Genomic DNA, 24768 nt, shown 5'->3' with positions numbered 1-24768 from the left:
ACATTACACAATGGCAACACTCATTCAACATTCATCCATTCACTCATTCTTTTAAGCAACCAAGTTATACTGCTTTAATGATGCGCAATGACAGAATAAAAGAGATCATTGGAAAGTTACATTTACCAGGGCATCCAGAAACCTCCTATTCCTCAATTACATCAGGAACATGTAATCCTAAACACAGACAACACAACTGTAAAACCCAGTTGTACTGCATGTTCAAGCATCTCATGTCCAGTGGGTGTATCCAGGTTTAGTGTTCTGTGCATATCATGTCCCTCCTCCTAAAGCTGTCAGGTTGTGTCTCAGCGCCTGCAGCTGTTGGATCAGCAGAGACAGCTCTGTGGCTGCAGCCTCTTTCTCCCTCACAGCCTCAGTCAGCATCTGGATGGCTCCACCCTGCTGGACTGGAAGCAGACGAGAAACAAAGGCCACTGTTAGTTTGTCTTAAAGGTCCCCTACACTTTTTCATCAATATGTTATAGTTCTCAGATATATACAAAACATGTCTCTGAAGTGTTTGGCTCCAAATACCAAACTACCTTGGTTAGTGATTGGCTAATGGTTACACAACCCAAAAAACATTATGACATCACAAATTGGCCAAAATCTGATCAGCTCATTTTCAGACAGGACAGGGCCGTGGGAAGTAGGGTTGCTGAGGGTGGGCGATGGGCGCTGTAAGTGATGAAAGTGGGGGATGTTGGCTTATCAGGCGCCCGGCAGCTCAGAGAGAGAGAGAGAGGATCGTTGTTAGCATCTGCTGCGCTAACGGATGTAAGAAGCTGTTTCTACAATAATGTGGAGGGAGAGTTCTGTCCTGTCAGACTGAGAGGCTCAGTGAGGTAAAGGGTGTTTAGAGTTGTACCTCCTAGAACAGTCTCAAGTAATCTCTCTCTAGGTCGTCCTCGGACGAGCCCTCCATCGTCGCTTCCAGTCATCCCGGTTCTCCATACATCTGGCCAGTTCCTTGGTACTTTGTGCTCCTGTGTCGTTCTTGAGTACGTCCACGTATGTTTGTGCGGGACGTCCTCGTGACCGATGCCCGTGTGTTGGTTCCCACAGCACCAATTTGCCGTATCCTGTTCAGTATCATCCGGTTGTAAACCTTTGCGGTGATACATGTCAGGCTGATGCCTCGGTAGTTGTCTGGCTTTGAGAGGTCTCCAGCTTTAGGCACCGGGATGATGTTGGAGAGAGACCATATATCAGGCTGCATGTTGTGCAGTAGAGCGAGGTTGCAAAAGTCTAGGATGAGGTCATCGAGATCACAGTACTTTAGGACCTCCGGGGGTATGCCATCCGGCCCAGCACTTTTGCCCTCTCTCACTGTGGACTTCGCCCTGGCAAGCTCACTGGCTGTGAAGGGACCATCGTCGATGGGCAGGTTCTGGAGGAAAGCTGGTATACTTTCCTCAGCTCCATCCACTATTGTGCCCAGCAGGCTTTGGAAGTGGTTGAACCAGGTCGTCACCCTCTCCTCGGGGCTGTGTCCCTCCTTAGTCCTCTTCCACCTAGTCATCTCATTGATGACCCTCCAGGCCTCCCCATATTGCCTTTCACCTTGCGCTGCCTGCACTCTTCGCACACTCTCCATCAGTTCCTCCCCTTTGATGGTGTCATAGGCACTGAAGAGAAACTGTTTGGCTTCGTTCAGTACCCCACGTCTCTCCAAGGTTGGTTCACGCTCAAAGTTGAGGTGTGCTTCCTCCACCCTACCCCGTGCTGCTACAACCTCCAGATGTCTGAACCGTAGGGAGGTTCTGGCTCTGTCCAGCATGGGCACACATAGCCTGGTCGCCTCCTCGTTTGCAACAACGAATCTCCTGTATTCGCTGCTGGGCTCCGCTCCCTTATCCAGCTGCCGAAAGCGCTTCCTAACCTCCTCTGTATACCTGGTTTGAAGGCCAGGGTCGGTTATGAATGCCTTCCAGTCATGCCGGATCTTGGGGCTTGGCTTGGGGACCCTGAGGCTCAGTCGCACCCTCATGGAGACCACGCGGTGATCAGAGCCCACAGAGCTGAACGTGTTCAGCATTCAGGATGGAGTTCCTCCACTTTTGCCTCACAAGTATGTAGTCCAACTGACGTAGCATACCTGTGGCTCGATCTTGGAAGGTCCATCTCTTGCCTGTTCTTTTCCGGAACATGGTGTTCACTGCCAGTAGCTCGTGTTCCATGAGAAGGGCCATGAGGTATGTGCCATTGCGGTTGGTAGAGTCGTGGTATGGGTAGGGTGCGTCCTCTGGTCCAAGCCTTGCGTTGAAGTCACCCAGGATTGCCAGGAAGTTGTGCGCTGGGACTTCTCGGACTGCTGTTGCAAGGTCCTCATAGAACTTCTCCACCTCCTCAGATGGTGCCACGTTGGTGGGTGAGTACACGACTATGACTGTTGTTACTGGGTTGCCTGATAACTCAGCAATAAGGATCCTATCGGTGTGATGATAAACCTGACGGAGAGCCTTGCGCGCCCAAGGGCCCAGCATTAGCCCTACACCCCCTGTTGCAGCCTGGGCCTCGTTTCGCCACACAGATGCAGTGATGAACGTGCATCTCTCCACTCTGCGATACACGATCCGGTCATCAGTGTGCACTCTTCTGTGTTCCTGGACTCCCAGGATCTCCACTCCCCGTTCCTCAGCACAGTGTGCTAGTTCTACCAATCTAGCTTCTTCTCTCACTGTACATGCATTGAAGGTTCCCATTACAAATGGTCTCCGACAATGCATGAGTGCATCGGACGGGGTGCTGTGATCGGACAGGACCCTCCCTTGCGGGTTTAGGGTATTATAGTCATGTTGTCCTCCGGAAGGAGGACCAGCACCACCATCCGCTGCGATGTTCCTACGGACTCCCGCCGCTGGAAGTATAGGATTTGGGATGACTTTGTTCTTCATGGTTGGCTTTACTATGCTGATTAAGGACTGGGGGGCGCAACTCCTCTCAGTCCTGGTTTTAGTTCAGTGTCCTTCTCCTAGATGGGTTGCCTTCCATGGCTATGAGCCCCATCCCTGCTATTTGCCCATAGCTGGGACAGTGGTTGGCAGGCGCCAGGGCGTATCCACACACCGGTGGGCCTGCACGCCTTGCCTCTGGGGCCCACTGTTGCTCCGAGATCCCCTACAATTTAGCCTGGGACCTCACGGTACCCAGTTACCGTGTGTGGCCACGAGGAGGCACTGCAGGAGTCTTGGCGGTGGAGCGGCTTTGTACCAGCAGAAGGAGACTTACACACTCAGCTCCTCTCTTCACCCTCCGCGAGGAGGGCTAGCCGGCGGCAGTAGCTGAAAGCAGAGTAGCAAGCAGAAGCAGCATGCAACATGCACTAACTACAAGCACTACTACCACAGATCTACTGCACTACGCATCACACAGCCCTGCATGCAAGCACACACGAGCGGAATTGGGCGCTCAAAGTGCACCAGATTGAAGCATTTTACCAGATTGGGGGCATACCCCTGGACCCCCCTAGAGGATGCGACGTCCACCCCCCGATTAAAACATGTTCATACAATACTAAATAACTTTGAAGCCTTTTTATATAAGCTGTCCACCATGTCAATAAGTTTCTCTTTTTGTAGTGTATTGGTCTTTTGTAGAGGTTTTTCATTGCCAGCTAAAATCTTGCCTAGGGCAGCAAATTGGTCAGAACCGGCCCTGGTGTCAACCCCCCCATTTGAAACATGTTCCCACGGCTATGGTAAATGGATCAGGACAAAAAGTGAGAGAATCTTTTTTCCTGAAACGTTCAGAATGCCTTTACACAGAGGGGACACATGTTTATGTATAAAAGACAGGAAAAAATAGATTTTTACAATAGGTGACCTTTAACTGAGGTACATTTACAGACATGTTCAAATAAATAACATAGCTTAAGTTTCAAATGTAAGTGTGAAATTGGAAAACAAATGAAAACTGCACAGACCTAACGGAACAAAGTAAAAATGTAAAATATCCACAAATTATTAGGAGAAAGTTATAAAAACAATTAAAAATGATTATACCCAAAAAGTAGAAGATGAGTAGCACGGTGAGCAGCAGCAGTGTGATGATAGCACAGCCCATGGCGTAGGCCCGCGATGAACTGGGGGTCAACATATCCTGCAGACGACTCTGCCATTTGCTGTTGTTTGGACGGCCTCTTTGATTGACAACTGTCATGTCACATGTGTAGAGATTCCCATTGGAGGAGGGGGAGTTTGCAGGACGAGGAGGTCTCACCCCTGAAATCATGAGACACAGCGAGTCAAAGTGTGTGTGTTTCTTTTTGGCTGTGTTCAAAGTGTTTGTTTACCTATTTGCCTGTGTTGTATGTGTGTGTGTGTGTGTGTGTGTGTGTGTGTGTGTGTGTGTGTGTGTGTGTGTGTGTGTGTGTGTGTGTGTGTGTGTGTGTGTGTGTGTGTGTGTGTGTGTGTGTGTGTGTGTGTGTGTGTGTGTGTGTGTGTGTGTGTGTGTGTGTGTACTTGTGTGTCCGTGTTCAAAGTGTATGTATGTGTCTCTGTTCATCTTCTGTGGCTGTGGTTAGGATGCGAGTGTATCCCTTTCTGCCTGTGTTCAAAGTGTGTGTACCTTTGTTGCTGTGTTCATGGTTTGTGTGTGTGTGTACCTTTTTGACTGTTCAAAGACTGTGTGTACCTTTGTTTGTGTGTGTGTGTGCGTGTGTGTGCGCGTGTGTGTGTGTGTGTGTGTGTGTGTGTGTGTGTGTGTGTGTGTGTGTGTGTGTGTGTGTGTGTGTGTGTGTGTGTGTGTGTGTGTGTGTGTGTGTGCGTGCCTTTTTGGCTGTATTTTATGGGCTCAGAACAGTCTCATAATACACACATGCACACAGAAGGATTCAAACTTGTATTTCCGGATCCACACTTGTGTTTTTCAATACACACACAAATGTATTCCGTTTCATATACATGTAAATAAAATCCAAATACAGAAAAAAGTTTTACATATGTATTTTTGATCCTCACTTATTAGTTTCCCGTTTAAATCCCCTGAACCTGCAAACACAAACAGCGTTCTGTGCGCGGATCGCTTTGCATTCGTGTGTGGGTTTTTTGAGACTCCCCTGACTGTCAGCCGATTCTACTTGTAATTTTTTCTATCTATAGCCAATCAGATGTCTCCTTCATTCTAAACCAATCACACGAGCGCGCCCCCACGAGGGTAAGATTACTTCATATACGCATTTTGCGCAGTCCGGTCAGCTCGCTAAACAGAGGGAGGAGCTTCAGGCTCTGCAGAGCAGTGTGTCTCCATCAGACTCAGCAGCTGATCTGATCTCTCTCTCGCGTCCGGTTATACTTCACTCGCGTTTATGTCCATATCGATCAGATCCAGCTCTCCTGATCGGCCTTTATAGAGAGCACCGATCAAGCTATTAAGAGTGAATATCGGCCGAAAATGACCGGCGGGGCTCCCCCCGTTAACAGGTCACTGTCTAGCACTGGCTTCGTAGTGCACTGATCGATTAGGCTAAGCTAACCTGTAGCTGCTCCCTCCACACTCACAACAACTTCATACAGACATAAATAAAGCAGCTGTATTCGCCATACAGGAAACACACATTTAAAACGGGTTTGCCTGCCGTCTTTGTGTACACAAGCATTCATCAATGGTTTGGAAAGTGGCGCTGTACCTTAATAATATAAAGGCTTGTATTTTCGTGCATTTTCTGTTCGGAAAGTGGCGCTGTACTGAGAGTGGAGGTGTCCTGACATTAGCGCCTGCAGGCAGGCTCCATGGACCTGTCGGCTCCGGACTGCGCAAAATGCGTACATGAAGCACTACGTCATGAACGCAAGAAATCTACCCTCGTGGGGGCGCGCTCATGTGATTGGCTTAGAATTGAGGAGACATCTGATTGGCTATAGATAGAAATAATTACAAGTACGAATCGGCTGACCGTCAGGGGAGTCTCAAAAAACCCACACACGAATAAACAGCGATCCGTGCACAGAAAGCTGTTTGTGTTTGCAGGTTCAGAGGATTTAAACGGAAAACAAATATGTGAGGATCAAAAATACATATGTAAAACTTTTTTCTGTATTTGGATTTTATTTACATGTATATGAAACGGAATACATTTGTGTGTGCATTGAAAAACACAAGTGTGGATCCGGAAATACAAGTGTGAATCCTTTTGCGGATCATGAAATACAAGTGTGAATCCTTCTGTGCGCATGTGTGTATTATGAGACTGTTCTGAGCCCATAGTATTTGAAGTGTGTGTACTGTGTGTGTGTGTGTGTGTGTACCTACCTTTTGTTTGTCTGTTTATATGTGTGTCTTTTTGGCTGTATTTGAAGTGTGTGTAGTACCTTTTGTTACAACCTGATCTCACCAGAATGCGTGACTCCACCACGACTCCTTAACACCGCATTGCGTGGTGGAGTCACGCATTCTGCTACATTTGCATGTCTGCACCACGCAAACAACCCAATGTAAAGTGAATGAGGCTCTTTTGTTGTGGTGCACACACGCATTTCTACAACGTCCCGCAGTGAGCTTTTATTCTATAAAACGTTTTTAAAATCTACTTTATAGCTTGTAGTAACTCACGGGAGGCTTCTTTTATTTTATTTGTATTCATAATAATTTTTTTTTCTCGTCAGAATGTAAAAATTACATTAGTTACGAATTTTTGTTCTCAAAAAACAGTGCATTGTGTGTAATACAGCTGTGATTTTTATTAAATTAGTTAGTTTTTAAGGAAGGACAGAGCTTCAGCTGTGTCAAATAGATTGTTCCCTTTAGTTATTTAAAAGATAATGATCATGTCCCCTTTATTGTATTACGAGCGTCCATTCCCATTGGATAACGGAGAATTTTACACCTGGAAGTAAGTATTCTCCTTACTGTCGATTGATTTTACAGTGATATCTGAACTACTCATCAACTCAAAAACACCAGATTATCCTTGTTAATTACACAACATTGATTGGTTTAAATTGTGTACAATGCTTTTGTATTTTCCCCCTTCGATTCGGAGTTTTTGGATGGCAGAAGACACTACACTACCCAGAATCCTCAGCTATCGTTTGGGACTACACCATGGCTGCAGTCGAATAGTCCAAAGATCAGCTCCTAAATTCTAACCCTATCGTCTATTCCTTGACCTCTGAGTGAAAAACTCAGAACACCATGTTTTATTTCAATGCTGGTTTAGTCCATAGGGTTATTCCCTACAACCCGGTATGTATTCTGAAACTTGTACACACACCGTGACAGAGGGAGCTGTGGCGGGGAATAAGGAACCTTGCTCGCTCTCTTTTCCTTCAGTACACTCTTGTTTCTCTTCAGAGCGCATAAATCTTTCGCCTTTTACTAAAGATTTCCGTGGAGAGGAACAATAAGAGTTTCAAATAATTTTTTGACGCCCTGCGTATGTGGGGCTTCCTGATACTGTGAACAATAAATGATAGACATACCATACCAGTTGCTTTGTTGGAAAAACAAAGCTCAGGGAGAAGAAAGACGATCAGAAACCACATTCAATACCAACATATTAAAGAACATTTATTTATGTATTGGCTAAGATAATTCAATAAAAATCACCTTTAGTTATATCAAATTTGCCATTGTTGATTTTGTTTGGCTTTACAAGATAAGAATGCCCATAAGAACTCAAACGGTCTTTTCTCCTGCGTGTTGTGATGAGTGATGGCTGAATTAAATAGAGCTGCTCACAGCAACACCTTCAGACACTGAAGTCATCATTGCTGTTAGAAGTGACAGCTGTGCTTTTCTTTTTTAAACCTCGAGATCACCTGCAGTGATTATCAGACAGTGACCAGTTTCCTGTTCAATCTTTCCAACATCCCTTTTTTTGTGAGAGTGTGACATTTCGTTGAATACCAGCTTCAAAGCTGTCTGTCAGGTGTTCGGCTTCATCTTGTCTCTCTCGGTGAGTTTGTTTGTTTTTATTGTTGGTGGGTTTTCATTCTATGTTTCCCAAACACTACACAGACTATTTTAACCATTTTGATGAACCTTTTTTGATTTGGTATTGTTTCTTATTTAAACACTTGTGAAAATATAGAAACTCTTCAGTGTTTATTCACCTCTTTAACATGATGAACTCAGCTCTGTGATCTGCTTCTTTAAGATGATTTTAAGGCCTATAGTTGGAGACTCTTAACTTACTGAATGACTGATTAATTGTACTAGTCAACCAAGTTATTTAGGCCTTAGCGATATTAACTGTTGCCACCATAGGCATAATGAATACCTGGGGACATGTCCCCATCACTTTGCATTAGGATCATTCTTTTTAAAATGTTCTGAGAACAGCGTGCACAAAGAATTGTACACTTAGTTTATTTCCACCAGAGAGCATGTACAACCTGGAGGACTGTTCACTTCCCTTTTTGGGTGTATTTCTGTTAACCCAAGTGGTGCAGTTTGGACCTGTGACATGTTTAATATTAGTAATAGTTGAATAGAGAATAGTAAAGCAATTGTTGCTCACGCTATGCAGCAGCGCAGCATTGTTACTGCACTAATTGTCAAATGAAGTATTGTAAACATATGTGTATTGTTGGCGGGGGGGCGGCTCTTAATGCAGAGGTGTTTTTTTACCTGAAAAAGTGACACCAATGGCTACACACAGCTATATCTCCTACATTGTGTTGTGTCACTTTGTGCTTCAAGCATACTTTTAACATCGTGGTCTAATAACTTCAATATAGGAAGGCTCAGTTTGAATCCATCACAGCCGTTTTTTATGTACAAAAAAACAAGAAAATAGGCATAGAAATAATATTTTTATTTTTCGTCAGAATGTAAAAATTACATTAGTTACGAATTTTTGTTCTCAAAAAACAGTGCATTGTGTGTAATACAACTGTGATTTTTATTAAATTAGTTTTTAAGGAAGGACAGAGCTTCAGCTGTGTCAAATAGATTGTTCCCTTTAGTTATTTAAAAGATAATGATCATGTCCCCTTTATTGTATTACGAGCGTCCATTCCCATTGGATAACGGAGGATTTTTCACCCGGAAGTAAGTATTCTTCTTACTGTCGATTGATTTTACAGTGATATCTGAACTACTCATCAACTCAAAAACACCAAATTATCCTTGTTAATTACACAACATTAATTGGTTTAAATTGTGTACAATGCTTTTGTATTTTTCCCCTTCGATTCGGAGAAACGAATATTTTTTCGGAGTTTTTGGATGGCAGAAGACACTACACTACCCAGAATCCTCAGCTATCGTTTGGGACTACACCATGGCTGCAGTCGAATAGTCCAAAGATCAGCTCCTAAGTTCTAACCCTATCGTCTATTCCTTGACCTCTGAGTGAAACGTCACGGGGTTAAGGGATAGTGGACAGGAGAATTCAAAAGGACTTAGGAGAAGAGACTGCGGTACTTTAGAGAATCCGAATGCACTTTCACTATCCAACGTGTTTATGATGCGCCAGCGGACGTCATCAATGTGCGTCTGCTGCTGTGGGGGAACTATGGAAACTACAGTTTTCTATACAGCGGACTACAACATGGATGTTTAATAAGAACGAGGGACTACTGTAAACTCATCTAGAGACTCTGCACCGTGCTCTGATGCTGTTGTGTTATGGAATGGAATGGACGCTCGTAATACAATAAAGGGGACATGATCATTATCTTTTAAATAACGTTAAAGGTGGGGTAGGTAAGTTTCAGAAACCGGCTCGAGATACGTCTTTTTGTTATATTCTATGGAATGCTCTTAACATCCCGATAGCAATGAATATCTTAAGTGCTTTGACAAAAAATCCATTAAAAAAATGTCATCTGTAGAAGCCGTAATACTGTAAAAAGTACAACAAATCTGATTGGATGGCCTACCTGCCTGTCAGCCTTCCATCGGGGCACACATTTATCTCGTGCCCTCATTGGTCATGTGCGCGTTCGTGTGTGTTGGGGGAGGGGCTCTATAAGGAAGTGGCAGATTTTCTCCGGTTGTGTATTTTCAAATTCTAGCGATCTCGAGCCGGTGTCAGTACCAGATGTGTTCGGGCTACCAGATCATGGATGTATAATAAGAACTGGATCCAGCGTGGGAGGCGGGGCCTCATTCATTCCTATGAGAGTTGCTCATTAGCGCATGATGATAAAATGGCCCAACTTTTGAGAGAGTGAAACGTCACAGATTACCCGGCATGCCTGAGAAGTACCCGTATGTGCGCTCATAGCGCATGCGCAACTTTAACCAACATGCTCGTTCACATCAAGCACGTCAATTTGCGTACACGTAACAGCACCGTGCGCTCATGACAGCATGGTAATGGCTTGTTATTATGCAGTTAGCAGCTAGCGGCTAGCTAGTAATTATGCGAATGTACACATCAATCGTTATGTACTTCTATTATGCTGTAACAGGATCTAGTGATATCCAACAGAGCTTCATTTAGCATGAAAGAATTATTGCACTGTATATATATATATATATATATATAAGAAGCTACAGGAACGTTAATCTACGTCGGTAATATTAACTTTATTTAATACAACATTTACGGTACAAGATTTACATCATACAGCCCATGTAGTATAATATTTTACAAATGATGAATTACAGCAAACATGTGTAATATATCCATTATTACAGCTCCGTGGGCTGGCAGTAAGGTGATATGGGTCCGTTGTTATTGTGCATCCATGGGTAAAGAGAAACTCATGTAGTGCTGAACACGTAACATGAACGTGCCGGGCAGCGCGGTCCCGTGGGTTAGATGCGCGTTCATAATGCCGAGGGAAATAACTCTCAGAATAACGTTATTAGCACATTTTTACAACTTGAGGAACGAATGTTTTTAATAAGGGCTATACAGACCACTCTTTCCCCATGTAAGTCAATGGGAAAAAGTGTTTCCGGGCCTGGCAACCAAACGGATGTGCAGTACCGCCGTTTGGCCAGCACGAATATTTCCATCTGAGTCCGGCGCACTTCCTGAGGGCTTGTGTCACTACCCGATCCGTCCCCCTGCCCGATCGGTACTGCGCATGTGCGAGATGGTCCGGAAGTCCGGACGGCAACCCAAGATGGACACTTGACACAGTGGCTTTTAGCAAAGCTCAAAAAGAAAACTCGAGAGAGATGAGTTATTGTTGTTACAACGTGACTTCACTATTATTTAACAACTCTTTTTATTGGGTTCTTTTATTTGGGGTTAAGTACATTGTCAGAATAAGTGAGAAATGGATTTAACTTCTGTTAGACAGCTATCATACTGAATACATATGTACTGTGAATGTATGCAAAAATGTATGGCATATGGCTGTCTAACAGAAGTTAAATTCATTCCTCACTTATTCTGACAATGTACTTAACCCCAAATAAAAGAACCCCATAAAAAGAGTTGTTAAATAATGGTGAAGTCACGTTGTAATAACAATAACTCATATCTCTCGAGTTTCCTTTTTGAGCTTTGCTAAAAGCCACTGTGTCAAGTGTCCATCTTGGGTTGCCGTCCGGAGTTGTCCAATATGGCGGACCATCTCGCACATGCGCAGTACCGATCGGGCAGGGGGACGGATCGGGTAGTGACATTGACAGTAGAGGCTTCTCAATACTCAAATTTCCCCTCCTCAACTCCTCGGTCCTCCGGTAGTGACCCGGAAATGAATTTCAGCGCGCCATTTTGAAGGACGTCTCATTTCTCTAAATGCACACCGAGGACCGAGGATCGAGTGTCGAGGAGGCTCTCTGGAGGAGCTATAACCGAGGATACACTGATGGTTCCTCCACGGCTCCTCCGCGGATGCATTTCCGGGAACGGTGGAGGCGTGACGCACGGCCAGACTTATCTCAGCCAATGACAGCTCTGCATGCATCCCCTGGATATTATTTTAGAAACTGCTCTCATCGCAACGCGATGTTTACAGCGAGAACAGCTGTGAGGCCCGTGCAGAAAGCAGAGCAGTGTGTAAAATATATATCACTCAGTATAACAGACCTACTCTCTTTATTTGCTTTAGTTTAGTAGATATCTACAAAGAGTCGATATTTTTCTAAGACCATTTAGTGCTTCACATAATAAAATACACAACGGCTGTAGCCTGATTATGCGTTAGGAGCTGTAGGTGTGTGTGGTACAGTGTCGGTGCGTGTTGTAGGCTACAGTGTGTAGGTGTGTGTTGTACAGTGCGCAGATGCGGCGGACAGACAGGTCTCAGTTGGTTTGGTGTCCTCTGCTTACTTTTAATACTTGCAAATACAACTTTTGGCCCGTAATTTCAATTCCCCATTTCAGCGACCAGAGAGAGGGGGGGGGGGGGATATATCCAGTCTCTGATTGTGTTACGTTATTATGAGAGTGCTCTCATACTTTAAATTGCATATATTTATATAAATATATTTGTGTGTGTGTGTCCGCATCTGTAGCCTGTTATTGTCTCATTATACCGCACTCTCAATGAATTAAAAGTACATATGTGGGGGAACAATGTTCAGCTGATCTAACACAGAGATGATAAAATATGAGAAAACACTCGCCAGCTGATGCAGCTGTTGCCACGTAATAATGAACGGACGTCGCTTTAATATGACCGCTCAGAGGAGAGGAGTTCTCATTTCTTTAAACGTCAGCTGCTTCCCCTCCTCTCTCCTCGGTCCTCCGCTCGCATCTCCTGTGGGCGGGTCTAAGTATCGAGGAGGGGAGTCGAGGAGGGGAGTCGAGGAGGGGAAATTTGAGTATTGAGAAGCCTCTAGTGACAGCTTGTAGCAGATATGTTCGGGTATATTTCCGTCGCACCCGTCATACGTCATATCCGTCTACTCACCTCCCTCTGCTCCCAGCGCTCTGCTGCTACACACCGGCCGTCTGCGGAACTGCAGCCGGAGGAACTCGGGACAGCTTGTTATGTGTGGGGCGCTATGGTGGGGTCCCATGTACTTGTGCACATAAATAATGTTTCTAATTATTTACAATTAAAAAATATATATATTCTGCGTTACTTTAGCCAACACTTTTATAAGGCCACTAGATTAGATAATTACGAAATGTGTAGATAGCATACATATCTTTCAGGTTGTTATTTTGTCATTATGTTTCATGTTTTATTTACCTTTTAGTATTTTTATATAGTATCTGAACTTTGGAGAGGAGTTGGGAGACACACGACACATCAAATCACATCTACAGATCAAGACGAAGCGAATGGAAGTACTCGTAGCGTGTGAAAATGTTTGTGAAAAACGTGTGCAAAGTCTCTAAAAACGGAGCAGTGGCTGTGATGCTAGCTTTGCAGCTAGCGGTTAGTTGTTGTTGTTGTTGTTTGAAGTTGTTGCTATGGAAACAACATGACGGAGAAAAAATTAATATCTTCTACATAATAACGAACAAAGTAAAGAATGAAGTGTAGGCTATGCCTGTTTGAAGTTGTTGCTATGGAAACAACATGACGGAGAAAAAGTATAATCTTCTACATATAATAACGGACAAAGTAAAGAATGAAGTGTCGGCTATGTTTAAATGTTCGGAATTTGACCATCATGGCCCTCTTGAGTTGCCGTAAAATATGACGGATATGACGGATGACGGTTGGAACACATCTGGTACCCCGAACACATCTGGTACCTACACCGGTTTCTCAAACTTACCTACCCCACCTTTAACTAAAGGGAACAATCAATTTGACACAGCTGAAGCTCTGGCCTTCCTTAAAAACTAATTAATACATTTAATAAAAATCACAGTTGTATTACACACAATGCACTGTTTTTTGAGAACAAAAATTCGTAACTAATGTAATTTTTACATTCTGACGAAAAATAAAAATGATTATGAATACAAATAAAATAAAAGAAGCCTCCCGTGAGTTACTACAAGCTATAAAGTAGATTTTAAAAACGTTGTATAGAATAAAAGCTCACTGCGGGACGTTGTCGAAATGCGTGTGTGCACCACGACAAAGGAGCCTCATTCACTTTACATTGGGTTGTTTGCGTGGTGCAGACATGCAAATGTGGCAGAATGCGTGCGTGGTGGAGTCACGCGTGACTGGTGAGATCAGGTTGTTTTGTTATTGTGTGTGTGTGTGTGCACCTTTTGGGCTGTTTTCAAAGTGTGTGTGTGTGTGTGTGTGTGTACCTTTTGGGCTGTTTTCAAAGTGTGTGTGTGTGTGTACCTTTGTTGCTGTTCTCATGGTGTGTTCGGTGGAGATCGTTGATGGAGTCCACCGAATGAAGCTCGATCTCGGTGAGATCTCTTTCGCTGACCCTGTAGAACTGAGGGGTGGTCTGGGAGGACGGGGGCCTCGACATCTCGCCTCTTCAGGGATGGACAGATGGCGCTTCACTCGTCACAACTTCTTTCCACCGAATGTCTGCTATGTAAGCTATGTAATATTCTTAGAGGCGTGCTTTGCAGCTCCCCACAGTAATGTCTTTCAAAGCCATAAGAGACAACTTCTTTAAAAAAGAAAAAAAACATCCATTAAGATGGTGTGTGAGGGAAGCTCTGAAGACACTGCCTCGGATACTGCAGATGCCCTATAGTCTACTCTTGACTGACCAAAACATGGAATGGATTGAATGTTTGGATCTGGTTTCATTTAATATAAATATAAAATATTATGTCGGTAAATAATATAAATGAGGATATGACGGGTTGGTCCTAAAAGAGAAAGGAGGGGAAAAAGTCAATATATTCTAAGGATACAATGAAAAGAGAATTATGTTGTATCTGTGTGTAAGACAAATCAATGGTTTGAAAAGTTATTTATCAGAGTTATTTATAGAGCTGATTGTCAAAACCATAAACGCACAAAATTGCTGGAATTTGAATCCATGACCAAAGGACATGACAGAGCAGGCCCGGCTCCAGGATGAAATGACTGAGGGGGCTGTTAAAAAATCCGAGGGGGCGATTTCTTTTTCACAACAACGAAAAATACTGGCAATGTAATGAATTGACACACCAAGCTTTTTTCCTTCTCACTGCTCTACAGTCTCTTTGCTTCTTTATTTTTATTCCGGATTGTCCCCTCTCATTCTGTTCTTTTCCTCTGATCTTTAATAATAGATAGTACATTATTAGATGGCTGCACTTTGGTTAACAGACTAACATTGATTTCCACAATTTATAAATGGACAGGCTCTGTAATTATAGCATAACCTGTTCTCCTCTATCCCTTAACTCGTCTTCCTATACAGATTTACTTACATCTAGTCAGGATTAAAGAAACATTAATCTGGTTGATTTTTTATATTCAGGATTGAATGTTCAAATCAAGGCCTAAAACCTGGCATTTCATAAGAAAGTGACTAATATATAAACCAAATGTAATATTGGATCAAACACTACACCAAATGGACAGACACAGATCAAAAATTAAAATAAAGTCCCCTAGTTTGTCTCTAGAGTCTAACTGCCATGAGAAAAACGATTTTAATGTTCCACAATCCGTCACTAGATGTCGCTCATTGTACCAATACGGTTGATATAATACATAACATATTATTATTCTAGTATAAGGGCTCGCTTTGGCAGAAACCTGAGCCATACAGGCAGCCCTAAATAATAACAAGTAACCATCATGTGTGGTGCTATTTGTAGTTGTCTGTCTTATTTTTTGTTGATTTCATATTGTTTTCACAGTGCTGTAAAATGAATTTCCCCCTGGGGACAATAAATCTAATCTAAACTAATTTTATATTCAATCCCACACTTAGCGATTGAGAACATAAATTCGTAACTTACCTCGTTTAAAGCACTTTTGTTGTAATACTATGGATTTAGTTGACACTACTAGCCGAGTTTCTTTAGTCCAATATTTCGCGGGCAGGTACATTGCATTAGAAGTAGAAGAAGAAGAGGTAGAAGAAGAAGTTACAAGAACTAAAGAAAGTGAAAACATTTACATTTCTGGGAATATGGCTGGACGAGAGAGTCACATGGAGTACTCACATTGATAAAGTAGTAGATACATGTAAAAAGGTTTTAAATGTTATGAGGTGCTTGGCAGGCACTAAGTGGGGGGCTGATAAAGCTGCTTTGAGGAACGTATACACAGCCTTAATTAGATCAGTCATAGAATACGGACTAATAGTGTATGGTTCAGCTGCATACTCTTCTCTTCACAAATTAGAGTCCAGGCACAAGCACTAAGGATATGCTGTGGGGCAGTCAGATCTACACCAGTGTCGGCACTTCAGGTAGAGGTTGGAGAAATACCGTTAATTGTTCATTACTGGGCAAATCTACAGGGCCATAAAGATACTCACCCTACTAAACAAACTGGAAAAACAAGTTGGGAAAGTAACAAAATTAAAAAAGAAAGTGTTTGTGTTTCGGAATTATGTAAGGAATTCAAAGTTAAAGAATGGAATATTAGTCCGGAGGTGTTGTTTTCAGCTGTTCCACCATGGTTGCTGCCTCAACCTGTAGTAGATTTATCCTTATTGAAACGGTTACATTCAATGAAAAGTAAAATCAATGTGCAGGCTTACGTGAACACTGTTCTCCATGAACAATATGGGCAGTTTATACAAATATTTACTGATGGATCCAAAAATCCAGAAAATGGTCAAACTAGTTGTGCATTTTATGTTCCTGAGTTAAAGGTCAAAGTGGGAAAGCGAACGAGTGATCACATTGCAGTATATACAGTAGAGATGATGGCTATCTCACTAGCACTTCAGTGGGTAGAGGAAACACAGCCAATGCGAGTGGTCATTTGCTCTGACTCTAGGGGCCTATACTACGAAGCTGGTTCAACCTAACCTGGATATGTTTGAGTTAGCCGGTTGGCCTAATCCAAAACATACGCGCTCTCGCTAAACGGTCCTACGACACGGGTTATCAAGTGGATCGCTCAAGCCAGCCGTGTCCTATCTAGTTAGGTGCGCGTTCACATGAAAGGGGTGGTATTTGGAGCATTCGACCAATCACAAACATGGAGAAGCGTACTGACAGCGCAGCGTCATACTTCCTGAATGAAAAGTCAACTATAATATTAGACATATGAAGAAGTTAAATTAAATATCCATGACTTAAACACTTTATCCAGGATCAAAGCCACATAGCTGCACCTGCAAGGTGAATACAGCTGGTAAAAGTGTTTGAATGCGTACATTAACAGGTTTATGATATCACTGCCCCGTCTCTAAGACACGATCTGACTTTAATTACATTTGACTCGAGAGTGTTTCGTCAACTTAATGTGTTGCTTAAAATAATACTTCTGCATACAGTATGTGACACTGTGAGTGTTGCACGGCCAGATACGGCTCAGCTGACTCAGATAAGTAAATATATGATACATTATGAAGTGATATGCCGCGGACTGTACTTAATGTTACTCTGATCCGGTTACTTATGTCGTGGCAGATATTTAAGTAAGCTTTCTTAACGCTAATGTTATAATAGTCAGATTGCTCTGAAGATGGGAGGTGATATTCTATTAATGTTCACGTTCACACAGTCGGTGATTTTTGCCGGCCGTCTTTCCTGCAACGGCAGCTTTTCTGTATTTCCTTTCTCCTGTAATATGACTTGATCGCTTTAAACTCCGCACACTGAGCTCTGATTGGTCAGCAGGCAGTGCTTTCACTGAGTTGAGCTCTTAGCCTGCAACCTAACCTGGTCCCGACCAGGTTAGCCGCTAAGCATAAGTTACCATGGAGATCTAGCCTGCTAAAAAGAGAACCAGCTTCGTAGGACCGGAAAGCCGGAGTTTTCCCTGAATTTAGCCGGCTAAGCGAAAATCCTGCTTCGTAGTATACCCCCCAGCTCTGGAGAGTATAAACAACTTCTCTTCAGAATGCCGTCAGGATATTTTACATGACATTTTACACATCATGTTTAGGTTAGTTCATTTGGGAATTGTTGTTCAATTTGTGTGGGTTCTGTTAGAAATTAAAATCAATGTTGATATGGCGTAATTTGAATTAAATACACTATTTAATTTAAATCAGTTTTATTCTGAAAAACCTGAAGTTCACTAACTATTAACTTAATACTTTTATTCTGAAAATGCTTCATTTCCGGTTAGCATTAGCATGTGGCGAAATGCTGCATTTTGAAACTATAATCGAAGGTGAAATGACATGTGGTGTTGTACATTGAGCACACTGGGGTTAGCACTCATTTATTGCCGCTGAATAACGTTTATTAGGGAATGTTTAAATAACCACAGACACCAGAATGATGTAATTTAACAATACAACAAGGCAGGAATTGCATTGGACCCGCCCCTGACGACGTCGGCCAATAGGAGAAGACCTCAGATGACAACAGGAAGAGGTAGCAAGATTCCAGGACATGATGGCAGATAGACAGAGAAGAGAACAAGAAGAAAAAAGAACTCAAAGAAAACGCCGGACAAACTACTCTCCTGACTATTCCAATGGACAGGGAGATGAAAATGACGACAGCGGAAACGAGCAACATTACCCTGGGACATGCCCCAACACTAAAAGAACCAAGACCGGTGCACACACCTCCATGCCATTGATAGTGGCTGGAAGAAGAGGATTTCAATACCAACCATGGACTCACAGGGACATGGAAGCATTAGTGTCAAAGCTACCTCCACTCACGAAAGGAGGTCAGAAGTGGGTGAATGATCTGGAGCGATACACAGCCCAAGACCACCTGTGCTTGGGAGACATGAGAGCCCTGCTTGGACGGATAGAAGGAAGATTAGGGGCAAGAGCAGTAGATTCCGAGGCCAATTGCACAAATGACCCAGATGAAACTCCATTCAACTACATCAGGTCGAATTATTGGGCTGCTATTCGTCACATCTACCCGACAACACGCAGTTTACATGCTCTCAGCAGCTTGAAGAAGGAGCCGGGCGAAAACATGCATGCATTCTTGAAGAAATGTGAAGAAGTGTGGGAGGCTAGCACGGGTGAAAGACATGATCTTTCTCCAGCTATTGAAATGGTGTGGAAGAACTCGGTCATTAAAGCCCTTCCTCTAGCAGTGCAGGCACGTCTGGAAGAAGTGGTGGGATTGGACAATAAACCCGCTGAACAATGGAGACAACATCTCATTCACCACGATAACAGACACCAGGCAGAAAAAACGGGACTTGATGAGGACGATAAAATCCAAGCAAGGAGACTCGTGAAGCTACAAATAGCTGAGAAAGATACCGAAGCTAATAAAAACAAGAAAGCGGCAAGGCAAATGGCAACTAAAGCAGAAGTCCCAATGAAAAGTTAGAGACATCTTGAAAATCATAGTTGAAATCGTGAATGAATAAGGAATGGCGCTCCGCATATGCTGAATTACCTCTGAAAAGACTCTGCAGAGCACGACATGGCCAAAAGACCCAGACCAAATGACCTTTGACCCTGACTGACAGTGTGACAAAAGCACTGTCCATGACTGACTCTGGGGTGTACCTGACTTGACAACCAGACGGTGTGAGTGTGAATGAATGCCGGCATGTGATCAGTGTAACTGCATGATTCTAAAACAATAACTAACCAAGCATGTTTTTTGACTAACATATTATTTTGGAGCTCCAAGGGAAACGAGAGGTTTCCTAAAAATTCCACAAAAGGGGAAACCGCACATGTGTCCCGTTTCTAATCTACTTGATATTTTACTCCCACAGGAGTTGGCGGTTTGCAAATGTAAAACTCAAACTAAAATCTGAAGGACGGAGAGAAACACTTATTTTCACTGAAGTGTTTAATGTGGAAATGATGATAATGGATGTAAAATTGTAAATAATGTTTGTTATGACCCTAACCAATATTTACCTGACAGTTTTTTACCCCTCCTCATTACAGGGTTTTGTTACACATGAGTTCATGTGTAAAAAGAGGGGAGTGTGTATAATGTATAATGTCAACATGGCTGTAAAATTCACAATTTAAATTTTTCTTTTAAGGATTGACAGAAACCTACCGCCCCAACCCAGATGTTCAAACTGAGCATTGAATGATAGTTTTAGAATTAACCTGCTCATATCTGGGGATAAAATACTGTTTGATGGATGATGAATGTTTCTAATATTGATTGAGTTATAGCAGGTAACACAGATGCAGAATCAGTGGCCAAGGGGCTACCAGAGAGATGTAATTCCAGAATGGAATACCGAAGAAGTTGACCTGTGATAATGAAACAATTTTGTAATATTTTAACAGGTATTAGAGTAACTGAGGTTTGAAATGTAGAAAGAACATATTACAGTTAAGCTAAAACATAGTAATGTAATGAGACCGAATTTAATTTAGACAACATCTTGTAACTAGCCTGTTAAAGAATTAGAAGTAAAAGCCATAGACGTTATTGTTTAGTTCATTATGGGGATATACATTTAATTTTATTTCATAATAAAAAGACATTTGATGAAAGTATGTTGGAATTCTGTATTCATTTTTCAGCTTGATAATAGACAGGTGGAAGCCGTATTGCCAGGTGCAATCGATGGGATTTCTGCACACGGTCCAAGCAGAGAATGACGTACCTTACAGGACAGATACACTCAGGAAATCATTCACTCTGACAGCATCATGACTTTAGTTGTTTTTGAATCCATAATGAAATTGTATTACATAACGTTAGTGTGTGTCTTTACCACAAACAGGAATAGTTCATTGTTATATTTAGATTTGAGAAAGATTACAAGGATTTTATTTAGTTCACCATGAAGATGTTTTTTGTTTGTAACATATGCCCAGCAGAGATTCAGAAATTACACCAGAGACACAGTAGAAGTAAATAAAGAGTAATATTTAGCTATTTTCAGATAGTTTAATCCTTCTTATACTTTGTATACAAGTGCCTTTACACCAGATACAGTAAGAAGATGATTTATGATGTGAAAGGAGGGAGTTAGACGTTTTCCATACCAAGCTAATTGCTGCTATTTTACGAAGTGACATTAAAGGTTTAAGCTAGAAGTTATGCACAAATGAAAAACTTCATAGTTATGAGGAATATGTATTATTTGTTTTTTACTTTTATGAGTTATGTACCATGCAATGTTCGGATGAAGAACTCATTGATTTCAATATTATTTACATACCTTAAAAGGTATGTAAGGAGGGATTGTTAGAAATTAAAATCAATGTTGATATGGCGTAATTTGAATTAAATACACTATTTAATTTAAATCAGTTTTATTCTGAAAAACCTGAAGTTCACTAACTATTAACTTAATACTTTTATTCTGAAAATGCTTCATTTCCGGTTAGCATTAGCATGTGGCGAAATGCTGCATTTTGAAACTATAATCGAAGGTGAAATGACATGTGGTGTTGTACATTGAGCACACTGGGGTTAGCACTCATTTATTGCCGCTGAATAACGTTTATTAGGGAATGTTTAAATAACCACAGACACCAGAATGATGTAATTTAACAATACAACAAGGCAGGAATTGCATTGGACCCGCCCCTGACGACGTCGGCCAATAGGAGAAGACCTCAGGTGACAACAGGAAGAGCAAGCAAAAGATTGACCTCTTCCTCCGGCTGACCCGGACTGACCGGACGCATGGGGAGAGCCGCACTCCACTCGCACATTTCATGTTGTACACCACCGCATCTTTTGTGTAATTAAATGCTGTTAACTTTTATAAGCTTCCCTTGACTCTTTTCAGTCTCTCCTGCCTTCAGGGCTATATAATTCACTAACAGTTCCAGCGCATGTGGGTATTAGAGGGAATGAGGTAGTGGATCAACTGGCAAAATGTGATTTGAAAGCAAAGCAGATTGATATTATGGTATCATCAGTAGAGCAGAAGTCAAATCTGTTACAAAAGTTGTTATCAAGCAACAATGTCAAAAACTATGGGACAGTAACACCAAAGGAAGACATTTAAACCAGATACAAAGGGAAGTAGGAACGGGAAGCACTTGGGGGAGTAGTAGAAGAGAACAGAGCATTAACAGCAGGATAACATTGGGTCACTCTGGATTCAACTCAACAATGCATCTGATTGGAAAACATCCAAATGGCAATTGTGATGGTTGCCAACAACCAGAGACAATACATCATGTATTTTTTAGCTGCCCGGATTATAACAGACAAAGACTCATTCTGAAAACTGCACTTGAACAACATAATATCAAGGACATGGATTTCAAGTCAATATACGAAAGTAAATCAAGAAATGAAGTCAACAAGCTGATCTTCAAGTTCCTCAAAAACACTGGTCTGAGGACAAGGATTTAATATGAACATTTAATAAATCAAGAGTAGGTGGCGATATATGCTCCAAGTGGAAGCGATTCGCCATTAAAGAAAAAAGAAGAAGAAGTAGTAAGAAATACGCTAACGCTACAAACAGGCACAACACTGTTACTCTGTTTTTACTGACATATAACATTTGATTTCACCTTGCTCTATTTTTTTTAACACACGTTCAAAAACAGGAACATTTATGGGAGTTTCAACCGGGTACCGGCCACCGAAAACGGGGGCTTTGCCCGGAAAACGGGGACGTTTTGGTCACCCATCCCACTGTATTTACAGCTAAGCACACGCGCTAACATTAAGACGACAAGCTCACTTGAGGCTTTTGTACACGTTTCTTGACTGCCGGCCCACATATCTGATCCAAACATAGTAACGTGTGTTGGGGAAAATAATTATTTAAAGTTATTTAATAATTGTGACATTTATTATACTTTTTGATGGATGAATGATGCTCAAAGTGAGGGGGCAAAGAATACAACTGAGGGGGCAATGCCCCCTTTTGGCCCCTCGTGGCGCCGGGCCCGTGACAGAGTCTAATCTAATGAGTAATGACTAACTCAATGAATGAATGATTAACTAACTCATTACCTGACTGTACTACAGACACTGTGTAGCAAACCATAAAACAAGAGGACTGTTCTTCTGTCCCCCACTTACCGTCTGTTACAACAGGAGCAGTGTTGGGTTTTATATGCGTCTGATTGTTTGTTCTTGTCAGTCTGCCGCTGTTCTCTTTCACACGGTCTCCTCACACTCTGACACCCGATTACCAAAACATGTATCTGCACAGGAGCAGAAACATTAGATATCCAAGGTTATCCAGGAGCCACACAGTGAAGTAATCCAACCGAACTCAAATGATATCCCAACATTCATTTCCAGTCAAATCCTCGATGTTAGAAAGCAACAGGGAAACTCCGGCTCTTGCCTTCTTGTGAATATGTGTGTGTCACTGAGCAACTGCCGACTACCCCCCCCCCCCACCTCCTACTAAGTTTGACTTTGTTTGTATGTATGTTCTGATTTAGCCCACCATAGCTGTCCTGCGCCAACCCCCTCCCAAATAAATGCTCCTGTACATACCCAACCCTGCAGGCCCTCAAGGCCCAAAATAGCAGCAGAGCTTGGGGTTATTAATAGTTCCTCAGGCCAAAGGATGACTTAATGATCTAGGTCAGTGCTTCTCAAAGTGTGGTCCGCGGACCACTGGTGGTCCGTGAGCGCCCCCTAGTGGTCCGTGAGTATATTGGTAACATTTCACATTTGAAATAAATAAATAAATTAAAGTTTTCCGCACTCTCGCGGGAATATCTCTGCAATGGAGCGAGCTTAAGTTTCACTTTCTATTGCATGATATAGCCCAGCGCAACACCTTCATCACACATGTTGCCACTTGTTTGTACCATCTTCAGGTGATTTGTAGTCTGTTCTAAAAAAACGATGTGTTTTTGGATATTTGTGGAGTTAGGTGGTCCGCGAGTGTTTTGTTATTGGTTAAGTGGTCCTTGGTATGAAAAAGTTTGAGAAACACTGATCTAGGTGGAGGGCATGATGGGGTCCATTGGGATAAACACACACACAAATACTTACATGGACAAATGTCATTGAGAATAAGCTAATTAGCAATTCTGACCTGCTACTATTTACAATGTGTCTGTCATTCCCTCTGTCTGTCCTTTGGACTTCCATATGTTGCGACCTATTAGTCTAATGATTTGGTGCTGAATTGGCGTATGTCATTCGGACTAGCTTTGGACCACATTATGCAAACCTGGTCCATTTTTGTTCACCAAGTTTGACCTTGTATTATAATCTTTTTTTCCTAATATTGTACATCTGTTTTACTCTAACTATTAGGCCCACAATAAACACTTAAATGTGAAGTGGAGATCGTGTAAAGTGTTTACAAACCTTAAAAAATAAATAAAATCCAACCATATACTGCTACTGGATATGCAACTTAAGAATAAGGCGAAGTAGAAGTTCCTAAAACTGAAATGAAAGATACGTTTAGGAAGCTACCTGAAGACACACTTGGGAGAAGTACTCAGATATTGTACTTTAGAAAAAATAGAAGTAGCCTACTAGAGTGTAGGAATACTCAGTTACATGTAAACGCCATGCAATCAAAAATGTTACTCAAGGAAAAGTACAAACATATACTTAAAGTACCGACAGTAAAAGTATACTCATTATGCAGATTGGTCCATTTCAGAATAATATATGATTAGGCTATGTTTTGATTTTAATTATTGATGCATTAAGTGTTATCAAAGCTGGCTAGTTTTAATGGCTGATGATGTGAATGTTACTCCAGGTGTAACTAAAGTCTTATTTAAGTGTTGATTATATCATGATTGATTGATTGATTGATTATATCACACATTACTAAACAAAATATACAAAGTAACTAAATGTATTAAATACATGTAGTGGAGTAAAAGTACAAGATTTACCTCTGAATTGTAGTGGGGTAAAAGTAGGCTACAAATCGCTCACAATTGCTTACTTAAATGTACTTAGTTACTTTACACAACTGCATTTAACTATACTAATACTATGGCTCTTCTTATTTTTATGGTATGATCCTGGGCCTGGGACATTATGCCTAAAAT

The 24768-nt window shown here is 42.0% G+C and overlaps 1 protein-coding gene and 1 non-coding gene across 2 annotated transcripts; one reads left to right on the top strand and one right to left on the bottom strand.

The window, feature by feature from the left end:
* Positions 1-60: 60 nt before the first annotated feature.
* Positions 61-23142, bottom strand: LOC117449578 (uncharacterized). The gene is made up of 4 exons (XM_034087339.2): positions 22811-23142; positions 14115-14602; positions 4008-4226; positions 61-410 (listed from the first exon to the last, which is right to left on the bottom strand). Exons 2-4 carry the CDS (start codon positions 14248-14250, stop codon positions 274-276), a joined length of 492 nt encoding a protein of 163 aa, XP_033943230.1. The 5' UTR covers positions 14251-14602; positions 22811-23142; the 3' UTR covers positions 61-273.
* On the top strand, positions 7277-7390 carry LOC117450201 (U5 spliceosomal RNA). The gene has a single exon (XR_004552578.1). It is a non-coding gene; the product is annotated as a U5 spliceosomal RNA (small nuclear RNA).
* Positions 23143-24768: the final 1626 nt, after the last annotated feature.

Source organism: Pseudochaenichthys georgianus, chromosome 7 (assembly GCF_902827115.2).
Source record: "Pseudochaenichthys georgianus chromosome 7, fPseGeo1.2, whole genome shotgun sequence".
Taxonomy (NCBI): domain Eukaryota; kingdom Metazoa; phylum Chordata; class Actinopteri; order Perciformes; family Channichthyidae; genus Pseudochaenichthys; species Pseudochaenichthys georgianus.
Note: the sequence above shows the minus strand (reverse complement) of the source record. Positions and strands in the feature narration are given on the sequence as shown.